This window comes from Onthophagus taurus, chromosome 7 (assembly GCF_036711975.1).
Source record: "Onthophagus taurus isolate NC chromosome 7, IU_Otau_3.0, whole genome shotgun sequence".
NCBI classification, from domain to species: Eukaryota; Metazoa; Arthropoda; class Insecta; order Coleoptera; family Scarabaeidae; genus Onthophagus; species Onthophagus taurus.
In genome coordinates, this window is record NC_091972.1 from 33516932 (window position 1) to 33530041 (window position 13110).

Here is a 13110-nt window from a genome sequence, read left to right on the forward strand (position 1 = left end):
CTGCTTTATGAAGCATATTTCTAATGGTTAACGCACTGCCTTTTTTAGCTTTGATGCACTAATTATAGGACCTATCTTTATTTTTTGTACAAAATATAGCTGATCTGATTCATTAAAAATTATTTAATCTTTGGCTCATTTATCACCTAAATGTTGATATTGAAGCGTCTTATTATAACATAACTTCTATCCACATCTTTTGCAATCTCTCGCACAGATTTTCCTTCCTGGAAATGTTTAAGCACTAATTCTCTCAGTTCAATAACCGTTTGGCCTCGTTAATAATAAAAAATTACTAATAAAAGTAAACATTTAGGGAAATCCCCTTATCGATTATCAAGCTTCTAGATAAAGATGACCGTAATTTTCACTCTTATTATTTTAATGTATTATTACGTTAAAACGAATAAATTGATATGTTTTGTATATGAGTAGAATTACAAATTTTTCCTAGCATTATAAACTCTTGTGCTTTCTCGGATTACTTCTCATCTGTTTTTGTAAATGGCACAATCAACAGCTCAGTAGTTGCCGAGGTAGTTGCCCATGGCTATGGAGTTTTGCAATTCATGGTGTTGTGTTGCATCTTGCCTTGGTCCGGATGGTATTCCAACTTTATTCTTAAAAGACTTTGCTACTAAGCTGTCTACGCCACTATTTCGCATTTTTTACTTAAGCTCTTACATGAAGGTGTTTTCCCAAGTATGTGGAATTTTGTTATTCCAATATTTAAATCCGGTGATAAACAGTTGGTATCCAATTACTTATTTCTATCCTTTTAGCTATCCCCAAGGTCGTTGAAAAATTATCCACGAATATCTTAGTCTTTCTATTTCTCACTCTATAATCAATAAACAACATGGTTTCCTATGTGGGCGATCGGTGGAGTCTAATTTGTTGGCCTATGTAAACTTTATTCATTCTGCTTTAAATGAAGATACTCAGACTGACGCAATGTCCACCGACTACTCCACTCCAAAGCATTCGACAAAATCGATCATACTATTCTTGTACAGAAACTTTTCACCATTGATATTCCAGATAGTCTTGTTCACTGCATTATGTCCTATTTATCTAACAGAAATCAGGCGGTCAGGATTAGTAGCTTTGTATCTGGTTACAAACCTATCACATCCGGTGTGGGTCAGGTCAGTCATGCTGGATACTCCCGATCTTCTGCCCATTTTAGCTTATGTCACAACTTTTATATTAATTTTCGTTATTACGAGGATGTTTTGTTGGGGATATTCTCCCTGCTACATCGGCTTCAGTAAGATTAAATCAGTTGAAAATAAGGAGTTTTCTGGTTCTATAATTATTTTAAAAGGATTGTATCACTCTCTTATGCCCTTAGTATAACAGGTCCCTGATGATAACTTCATCTTGTAGAAACCCGTCAAGCAAAAATTAAATAAAACTTGAAGAGTTAAAAGCAAACATATTTTTTTTAATTATCTGTTGCTTAATCAATTTGATTAATATTGTAGATGAGATTATGTTTTTAATACATTACATTACATATTAAATTATATAAAAAGTGTAATAAACTTTAACAAGATGAAGAAATGAAAAATAAAAACCGATTTATGTTTGAGGATGATGTAAAACAGTAAACATATTGGCTATCAACTTCGATAGGAACAGCGTCTAACAACACAACGAGCAGACTCCACAGGCAACAGACCGATCAAGGTCAATGCATGATACCTACTATTCATTCCACTTGACGACCAATTACCAGGTAAATCGCCTCACCTTACAAGGAAAACGAACGTCTGTGTAGAAAAACAACAACAATTCCCCCTCAAACCGTCTACACTTCACATTCTTTTATCATTACTCGCCTAAAAAGTTATTTTTCTAGGTACTTTTCCTCACAGACATATTTTGAAGACGTTTTCTAACATTTCAATAAAACTTGTCTAACTTGATACAAAAAATGATCATTTTCTAAGGTTAAATTGATACTAAGTTCCGGATTTTCTAGACTTTCTAGAGAGAGAGATAGTTTTCGCTTCTCGGTTGAGTTGTTTCGTTTGTTGAGAGGCGAACACGCCTCGAAAATGATCCAATAGCGGTCGACGTTGGTTTCGAGAGCTCGGAGCTCGCATGACGTCAGGACGCGCGTTTAGACATCGACCTTTGAACGGAAATGTTGTGTAAGAGGGCCCCCGACGCTGTCGTTCGTAATTTTTGCTGCGCAGTTATCGCAACCGAGTTTATTTTTCAAACAAAGCCGTCGACTCCGAACCGATTCGATGTTTGTTATTATTTGGAACGACGCTACTCGTTGAAAATGAAAGGTCTCGTGTACGCATCTGGTGTAGTTTAAGGTAAAAAAGACATTCATTTAAAATTAATCATAAAAGGATTTGAAGAACACACCTGAATATTAGTGGTCTTGATTTTAGTCTAAAGGATAAAAAAATGTCTTGGACAAATTGAGGTCTACGAACTTTTAAGATTTCCAAACAAAAATTAGTATTTGCAACATTCAATTTGTTATAACATTATAAATTAAGTCATGTTTAAGTATAGATTAGTTAGATTTAATGCCTAATTATTGTATTGGATAAAGTTGCCAAAGCATTTTTAACACGTTTCCATAGAAAATTCTTGGCAGATTTTTAAGTCCATCGCATGATGCTCACAATTTAAGCGCTTATAAACTACTCGAATGTTCTATGTATGTTCTTACAACTTCTATTTTGCTTTTTATACCGTGCTTAGTAATCATTCTATTATTGTGTATATAAGTACTAAGAAAGCCGGAATTATTACAAAACGCAGTACGTGCACAAACATTTAAAACCATAATCAATGTAAATATGTTTATCGCAGTAGAAACTGGTACTAAAGTAAATGTTCTAGAATTATTTCATTGCCATAATAACACATCTTTAATGTTTAACTTTAAAAAAATCAAATTTTTGTTATCTCTTACATCAACTAACTTTTTTTGTGTTTTAGTAAGATTTTATGGAGTGGAATTATATGATAATTTTTCCACAAGGTTAATTTAAACTGAGTGCAAAGTCGAGACATGTCTGGACGATATCCAAATAACATTTTTAACCGTAGATACGCGCGTTATGAATAAAACAGGTGTTCAATTATTAACCTTTAATAGTACGGTGTTAATAGTATTTCATTCCACAACTAATTTTTTTTGTTTATGATTTTTTTGTAACTGTCGAAACCATTTCCTTTACCGATAAAATTAAAAAAGAAGATTAATTTATGTTTAATGTTTGTATTTTTGCTGTTACATTAATCAGCGAGTTTTCATGGAAATACAAAAAATTTTTGTAATTCAATTAGGATTATTACATAATGATTGAAAATTATACCCATGAACAAAGATCCAACAAAAACGTGGATGTGTTAATGCAATCGATTCCACTTCAATGCCTATGAACCGATAAAGATAAGAAATTAGAAATACTATTCATATAATAATGGCAGAGAACACGAGAAAAATTACCAAAATTACGTTTACCAAACAATACATGAGATTGTGCTTCAATTCTATGTCTTTGTAATCACTTAATATGAACGTCATATCCTGAAGCATAAACTGTCCCATATTAAATCCGATTTTAAGAGTAAATGGATGGCTGCCTACAAGAGAAGAGACTTATTTGGAAAGAAAAATGCCCTATAGCTTACAAAGTGTTATAGTTTTGCTAATGATAACATTATTTTTAACCCTTTGTTAATGACAAACCAAAACAACAAATATGACTTGACTCCAACAAATCCACCTGTACTTTTTATTACTCCCTCCCGTTGCATATCTGACTAATATTCGAACCAAGCGTCACAAACGGCTAGATTGAAGTAATGGAAAAATCCTCTTATCTACCCCTCCCATGGAAATATTATGCAATCGTATATATATATAATTGCTGGACGTTTCACCATTACATAGGCTCTCCTTTTCTGTTTGTTCCACTTTCGTACCTCATCTTCAGGTTCATAGTTGCTGCAGTAATAATAGTGATGTAAAACAGTTTTCACAAAACAGATTGTGTCCTTCATGCTCTGATATTCTATTGGTTAGATGAATTATCAATCCATTAGTAGCTGAACACATTTCAAACGGGCAGGTAGAGTAGTAGTGCCAGAAGCATCAAAGAATGACTACTTTTACTTCCCACGGATTTGCCTTTCCTTTCAGACTGCTTCACTACAAGTTGTTTCTTTGAATGTAATTATTAAGTCATCAATGCATAGAATTGATGACTGGACGTACCTTCCAGAGTTTCGTTCCGTTCCCTATTCATATCCATAATGTGTAAGTTATTTCGTAGGGATTCATATCAATTACATGGTAATCGAACATCATCTACGAATTGTACGCAAGTATCCAATACGTCCTCAATCTGAGAAAACGAATTATACCCATGAATATATGCAGTTATAAACAGCCTGTATATGTTATAGTGGCAAATGCGACCGGCAGGACCGAAAGGGTTGAACAGTTGAGATGGTCGGCTATTAGAATCATTCCTAAATCTAGTGAACGCACCAAAAGAAAATAACCCACAGGTCCACAGCAGTTAACATTTGCATCACAAATGATCTTGCGGACCACTGGTAAATGCAAATGCATAACTTAAATTCATCATATGACTTACAGAAGCGTTATCTGTGAGATTAACGAGGAGACAATACAATTTGTAAGAAAGTCAGAAATAACGCTTTCCGCGCTACTCATTAATATGAACGGCAAAACGGCAATGCTATTCCAACCTAAGGCAATTTATGTAACGTCCAAGGTAATCGTAGCGCTTATTAATCAGTTATAAATTGAGAAAATGCGGTTTGCCGAGAAAAATTCACACGAATTACAGGACATGTTCCGGAACTCTGTTGATGAGCCTCATCTAGTTGTCGAAATGAAGGAGTTGAAGAGAGCAACCATCTGAAGAGAGAAAACGATTTATTCTCAAAAAAAGTGGGCAGCTTGGAACAATACTCTCGTCGTAACAATCGTCGGCACCAAGTTTGGATGTGAATACTTTCCTGGATAGCCTACAGTCTACATTCTGTCACATACAGGTGATTTCAGATTATTTGTATTGCGTTGGTAATATAAATTTGTTGGATTTGGGTAATGTGCTCACAAATAGATTAAACACGCTTCTGGACGAGATGGAACTCAAGCAAGTAATTAATTCACCTACTCGGGTTACTAATACGACAACCACATTAATCGACTATATTATTACTAATAATGTATATGGCAGTGTCAAGCAGGCAATTTTCCGGTGTGGGTATATCAAATCACAACTTGATTAAATGCAATATTTTAATTTCGAATTTGGGGTTGCTGCTGATTGCGCGTATGATTCGAAACTTTAGTAGAATTGATGACAGTTCTCTTGCAAGTAATTATTTAAAATTGCCGTTACAAAATTTTATAATATAGATATACTTTACAGAGTGGAATATTTGCAACATTATAATCATTTGCTCTATGGCCGACTAATAGTGTAAAGCTTATGATGACTTTGCGTGATAAAGCTAATATAAGCCATCGACGTCATGAGTTCACATATCTCACCTCAACGATTTGTCGCACTCTAAAATTACACACTAATAATTACACTTCTTCTGCACTGTTGAATGTAATCGATGGTAATAAATGCTAGTAATAAAAACTTATGTAATATTCTAATATTATTCGATTATATTAAGGCATTCTATAAGATAAACCATCAGATGTTCATAGCATAATTGCGAAAATTGAGAAAAGACCAAGCTTTCCAAACGTATTCTTAGTTTTATGCTATCTTTCTAGATAACCAAAATATTGGCCCGAAAAGTAGACGGAAATACAAGGGAAAAGTTTGTTGGTGGGCTGATAAACGATTGTGCAAACGTATGATTGAGATGTGTTATATACCGATGAAAAGAGCAGAAAATTTCCCATAAGATGAATATAGTTCTAGAGTTTTCTCCCCGTCATATAAGAGAGTTATTGACCCAAGCACGACGTTTCTTATTTTTTCTTGCTCTCATTATCAACATATCGGTTTAAGATAGAGAAATGACCAAGCTTTCCAACCGTGTGCTTAGTTTTCCGCTATCTTTCTAGATAACGAATATATGGGCCCTAGAAGTAAGTGGAAATATAAAGGAAAGAGTTTGTTGCTGGACGGTTTGTTGCTATCGTCTCGCCCGTAAACTTGGGTTGGAAAAAAGTAAAACAACTTTGCTAAGAGATACAAACATATGGCAAATAAGAACGAGTTTTTGATAAGATACATTCGATAAGACCAGTCATAAACATGCCTTGCGATGTAGCTGTTTGTAAAACTGTGAAAGAAATGGTTATTAATGATTTTAAAAACCATGTTAAACAATGTGATATCGCTCGCAAATTCCCTTCATACAAATGTGTAGTAAGGTAAGGTGGGGTAAGTGCGACCCAAAAAATGATAAGTGTAACTTCCAAGCGTTGTAACACCAATAATATCTGTCAACGGAATTTTTCTCTTGGTAGCATAGTACCTTGGGGCATACTCTAGATAATGATATAATATTTGGTTCGATAAATTATTGTTGAATAAATTATTTTTATTCTTTTATTTTAAATTGCCGTAGACGCACTTGCCCCATCAAAATGGGGCAAGAGCAAACAGAACCTTTTTTTCCGAACACAATATTATGATTAACAAACGGGGCTAGAGCAATGTAATTTAAAGAGTATTCTTTACCGTACACTGAACCAAAAATCATTCATTTACAAGATATAAAAACTACTATCTTTTAACTGCCGATGAAAGAGCTGTGAAAAATAACACTAACTAATCATTAAAAAGAAACAAATAAACATACAGCAGTAACAAATAAAATATTATTCTAATTCAGTTCACATGTAATGAGTAACAAAAAAGTAAGTAACAAACCTAGTAAATCATTTATAACTATAATAATAAGATCTAAAAATAAAAAGATGTCGTTTAAATAGATCCATACATATTTATAATTCAAAAACTTTTACGGACTCTGGAAAAACATATTTTTGGAAAGCACCATGTGGTAAGAGCTTTGGTTGCGGTAGCTTTTCTATGACATCTGACAGCAGGATTGAGCATTTGTCGTTTTCATCCAGCCGATATTCAGAGGCATTTTTTAGCTTGCGTAAACATGTCACTTCAGCTTCATCGTCTGAAACATCTGTTACAAGACATATATATTTGTAAGTTTTCTTTTTCCCATAAAAATGCGATAGAACAAAATCGCCACGTTGAATTGTGAGGATTTGGTTTTCATCATTATTGATTATTTTGTTACTTTGGCTGTTTTGTAGATCAGATTTTTCCTCCATTTCAGCATCTGATAAATCATCGAACTCGGTTATTCTGTCACTAGTAGAATCACTTATCCAAGAATCTAATTCACTTTCGTCTGAACTAATTTTACGTGATTTCTTCTGTAGAACAATTTTTGCCTTTTTTTTTAAACTTTTTTTCTGCTTGGAAACTTTCTTTTCTTGTGTTTTATTTTGAAAATTTGTAACATCTTTCTGTGTTATAACCTGTGCTCCTAAACAAATTCGCCTTCTTGGTTGCTTTGTAAGAACATGGTCTCGTTTTATGAATGTTAGTAAGAGCTCTTGAAAACCAACTCCGATTTTATGCGAGTTATTGCGATCTTGCTGCTGAGCAATAACTGGCGCGATTATTGTACTTTCTTGAGATTGGTTTTAAATTTCAGAGTTTTCATCTGTAGAGGGTTTTGGCTGACTTTGATATTCATTATGCATTCTGGACGTTGACATTGACATCTGATCAGTATGTTGCGCATTGGATGTTGAAGGTATCGCTTGATGATCAATATCGGACACACTAGATGTTGAGGGTAAACTTACGTCAGCAATTTTTTGAGCTTGACGAGATTTCCATCTTTGAAAAGCATTTGGATCGAATAATTCTACAGGTACGACATTTCGGTTAATTGGAGAAATTCCAGCTTTAACAAAACCATTTATTATTATTTCTGGCTTTGTGTCGGTCCATATCTCGCCAATTAACTTTGAGAATATACACTTTGGAATCTTCACTCCTACATTTTTTCGCTGCCATTCGACCAATTTAGCATCCCAACGAGTTTTAAGAGACTTAAACACGCTTAAGTCCAGAGGTTGGAGCAAATGACTGGTGTGCGGTGGAAGCTTTAAAATTGTTATTTGATTTTCTATAGCAGTTTTAAAGACGTCCACACTTAAATGAGTAGCATGGCCGTCGTAAATTACTAAAACTGGTCGATCGTCGGATAAATGTTTAATGAAACTTTTTTGAAAATAGTTCTTGAAAACTGCACTCTCCATCCACCCGTTAGAGGTTGCCGCATATGTGGTATTAGGGAATTCAGTGTCAGGTGGTGCTACCCATTGATCCCATACATTTTTGCCCTTAAAAATTATAAGAGGCGGTGCCTTGTCACCAATTGCACTACAGCACATTAAAACAGTAGTATTCTGTTTTACAGGGCCACTTGTTGTACGAGTTGATGGATATCCTTTTTGACCAACAATTTTTGTTTTGGAAAGATCGGAACAGAAACTACTTTCATCTAAATTCCAAATTTGAGATGGCTTATCCTCCAATCCGAGTTCCTTTACTGTCTTTTCAAGCAAATCAAAATAGTCATATATTAAAAACGGATCGACATTTTTCTTTCTGGCGAATTCGACACTTTGGGCAGTTTTTAGGGAAAGATTATGCCTACGCTTAAAGTTTAAAAACCAATCTTCGCCAGGGATTCCATTTTTAAATTGAGTTTTAATATTGTTTACCCTGACGTAATCGGCAACGATTTTTATTATTTCTTTTCTAGTAAGGCCGAAACCCCATTTTTCCAAACAACAAATACAATCAGCCAGTGATGTCTCTTCTTCAAGAGTAAAGTCTGTTCTTCTACCATAGCTTGAACTTAATTTACCTCTTCGTCCTTTGACATGATCCGCAAGAGAATTTTTAGGTATTTTGTATATCTTGCTAGCTCTATAAGTGCTCAACGAACCTCTTTTAATGAGGTCAACTGCTATTGTGAGTGTTTCTTGAGAATATCCTGATCCTCTAGTACTTTTACGCACATAATTGCGAACCATTATTTATCTGAAAAGGCAGGAAACACGATTTTAATTTTAAACTCTAATACGGGGCAAGTGCGCTCTAAGAATTGCACTTGCCCCATTGAAATAAATGCACTTGCCCCGACCGCTTCAATGGCCGGGGCAAGTGCGCCATAACTTCATAAATGGATGTTTATGCAAACAAAAAGAAAAGTACCTTAAGAATAATGAATATAACTTAGAAAGGTATATACTTACCACAAATCACCACAAAATCTTCGTTAATTTTGAAGTAGCTGGACAATTACTAAAACACTGTTAACTCGTCTTATAACCGAACTTAACAATAAAATTTTGCACGTGTCTTTTCACAACAATAATGAAACAGAACACCACCAGCTGATAAAGTAGGGAAGAATATGTTAGTTACTTGTTTTATTCATAGATATCAGTGCAATATATTCAAATATGCGAAATTTAATGGCAGAAACTGCTCTTGCCCCGTATACGCACTTGCCCCACCTTACCTTATAGCGAATTATTAAACAATATCGTGAGACGGAACTTGTAGACTTGAAGAAAAAGTCTGGATGTCCCAGAAAAACCAATGGATGCCTTGATAGAATAATTGTAAGAACAGCTAAAAAATATCAATTTTATTCTTCAGCCAAAATTAAGGCTGAGGAGTTACAAGAAACACACAATTTGGAGGTATCAATACGTACAATACGCAATAGATTAATTGAAAATAAACTATTTGCCCGAAGACCAACGAAAAAAACACTACTACCAAAAAAAATAAAGCCGCAAGACTACTATTTGCACGTACGTATGAAGAGTGGACATACAACGAATGGAACAAGGTATTATTTAGTGATGAATCCTAGTTTAACTTATTTAAAAGTGATGGAGGCGTCAATATGTGAGGCGTCCAATAGGAAAAAAGCTGACCTCTAAGTACATGCAGCGAACATTAAAACATGGAGATGGTTCTGTGATGGTTTGGGGATGTTTCTCTGGTTTTGGTATACACCGTATTATGGGAATAATGGACAGATTTATGTACCGTGATATATTAAGAAATATTATGGAACCTTATGCCGACGAAAATCTGCCTATCTCTTATAAATTTTAACAGAACAACGATCCAAAACGCACATCTAAAGTCGTAAAGGAATGCTTTGAACAAAATAAAATAAATTTGATGACTTGACCGTCACAGTCACCAGACTTAAATCCTATAGAAAACCCATGGAAAATAGTTGACGATAAAATTCGAAATAAAATTTACAAAAATGGTGACGAATTGTTCGCTGCTCTTCAAAATGAATATCGAAAAAACCATTGAAAATTTAATACACTCAATGTCACGAAGGTATCACAATGACATTAATAATAAAGGAGATTGTATTAAGTACTAAAAAATCTTTTTATTCAATTTAACTGTTATTTACCTATAAATTGTTAAGTTTTTCTACTTTTTTCCAACTCAACTTTTGCAATTCTGTTTAACTTTCTATAAAAATAAAGCTATCTTTGTCAAATTTCGGCTACACATTCTACATAATACACATTGCCATAGTAATGTAAAAATTGACGAAAAACATAAATTTAAAATTTAATAATAGTTATTTACGATACAAATGCGGAAAGGCTCGCTTTTCACATGAGCATGCTAGTTTGCAGAACGAACGACCGAAGGGAGTGAGTTCTGCATTTCCGTGCGAATGCTGGAAAAATCCTTTCCGCATGAGTATTGTACAATATTTTTTGTAACGAATAAAACATCCCTGTGTGACGATATGAGTTGCATGTGGGGTTGTTTTTTGACAGGAAAAAATCAACCGAAATTCAAAACGTCAATATTGATTTTATTGATTGCAAATTGATTTTTATAGATTTTTTTAAATATTTTAAAACTGTGTTATCTGCACACGATTGTATAAAACGTTCTTATTAACCTTTTCTTATAAACATGCACATTTGGTCATTAAATATTCCTGTTAGTTGCGGTAACAAAAAGCATTTGTACGGGAAAACGCGTTTCCCGCACGTCCTCTTTGTGCGGGAAATAGGTATCTAGATGCCATGAGTACAAAAAAATATTGAAAGTTGCTCTACTTTTTTCCAATACTGTATATACTATGGTTATTTCTTTAGTCATGCCATCTACGCTTTATTAGCTTGGGGTTATTCTGCCCATACTGGTCGAGTTTTTAGATTGGTAATTGTAGCCTCCAGGTTCATCGTGGTGAGTATTGATAGGATAAAAAAGAATAAGTCCACGATGATTTTTTATTATTTTTCTAATTTCGGTACAACAATGTTTCGCTTTTTCTAAAAGCGTCTTCAGGTACGACGTCAAAAACTAAGAATGATGAACACGTGAAAAAATGATCATGTGGAAAAATTTCTCTTACAAAAACTACGACGGACCGATGATTAAAAATATAATTATGGATAAATATAATATTTTGGATAATTTTGGAGTTTTTAGAGTCCAGAGAAGATGCGTTATGGTGGTGGTAAACTTGGGATTCCAAGATTGGCGTAGAGCAAAATTTATTAAAATTCAAATGTTAACAATACCACTGCCTTGTTGATATTAAAAATAACATCATCCAATATAAAACGGTTAGTTTTAGTCATAACTATTGGAAACTATTTTAGAACGACGAAGGCGAGGGGCGGCGTTAATTACCTCGGCATAAAATTTTATAATATCTTGCCAGATCGTGTCTTAGTATTAGAGACGAATCTGTTTAAGCGCAAAATTCCTTCTAAAGTGTGGAGGGATTTTTAAATAATAACTTTGACGATCTGTAGTGTAGAACATGTGTCGCCCCTCGTATTTTGATTTTTGTTTCTGATTTTGCTGTTTGTCCTTTTTTTTAGTATAATTTTATGCAATCTAATGTAATTATGTATTACGAAAATCATATAAATGATATTATCGTCAATAAAGTATTATTATTATTACACAATACTGTTATTGGAGTTGACGAAACCTTAATTTACAGATTAAAGAGTTTGTTGTGCTCAATTTTAGTTTTAATATATTTCGCTAGATGATGCTTCTGTAATTACAGAATTCTTTATAATGGAATATTAGAAAAATGTTATTTACATTTGTTGCTTTGTAGCAAAAAATGCTCTTTGAAAATACACTAATTGTAAGATAATAAAATAAATTAAATTCATTTGATTAATCAAATATTTATATGTTCATAACTATCTTGATATGTAATACCTTAAATATGAAACATAAATTAAGGAAAATATAAGTATAAGTATGTAGCATAGAAATTTATAATAAATTTATGAATAACATTTATGAATTATAACTCAATTAATAAGGTTATAGTCTGTAAATCATCTTATCAAAATTACCAAATCTTGTTTGTTTCTTTTAAACTAAACTTTAAATACAATATAAACAAATTACGCTTTAAACGATTACAAATCTGATAATTAAAAAGCTGGGAAAGTCTTTGAAATTGATCGAATTTAAATGCAGCTGTTTTATTATAATAAAGGTCATTGTCAATGAGATGTATACCTGGCGGTTGGTCAATTTTAAATTTAAATATAGGTTAAATTTATTGCGTTCTTAATCGAAATTTCCGACTTGAACAAATGAGACGAAATACGGTCCTAATCATCTTTCGTGACGAACTTTAACAATTAAAATGTGTATCAAAATAGTAACGTTTATTGGGCACTTACCAAAATCGATAAATTTTTTGATGGAGAGCGGCGACGGATTAAATTGGGAGTAATAATCCAGCATCTTCGCCATGCTCTGAAAATTTCTCGGTGTCAGTTTCATTTTGTCTCCTTTTTTCGTTCGCACTTTTCAAACGTAAAACTATATAAACTCTCTCATCGATTCTAGCACGATACTGAAGGAAATCCGACCTTGCTCGTTCATTTTGTGGATCTTATAAATCTAGCTCAGTTCAGAACCTTTTTATGGTTATCATTTTATAAACGGATTAATTAATATTTTTTATTACATAATT

At 33.4% G+C, this 13110-nt stretch overlaps 1 protein-coding gene and 1 long non-coding RNA gene across 2 annotated transcripts in view; one reads left to right on the top strand and one right to left on the bottom strand.

Moving 5' to 3' along the window:
• LOC111418780 (pyruvate dehydrogenase kinase) overlaps window positions 1-12996 on the bottom strand; it is a 34626-nt gene extending 21630 nt beyond the window's left edge. Inside the window, exon 1 of the mRNA XM_023051451.2 lies at window positions 12815-12996. Coding sequence (XP_022907219.1) covers window positions 12815-12917 — 103 coding nt within the window. The 5' untranslated portion in view covers window positions 12918-12996. The remainder of the gene's footprint in view (window positions 1-12814) is intronic.
• Window positions 2155-6170, top strand: LOC139430835 (uncharacterized). The gene is made up of 2 exons (XR_011641207.1): window positions 2155-5643; window positions 5704-6170. It is a non-coding gene; the product is annotated as an uncharacterized lncRNA (long non-coding RNA).
• Window positions 12997-13110: the final 114 nt, after the last annotated feature.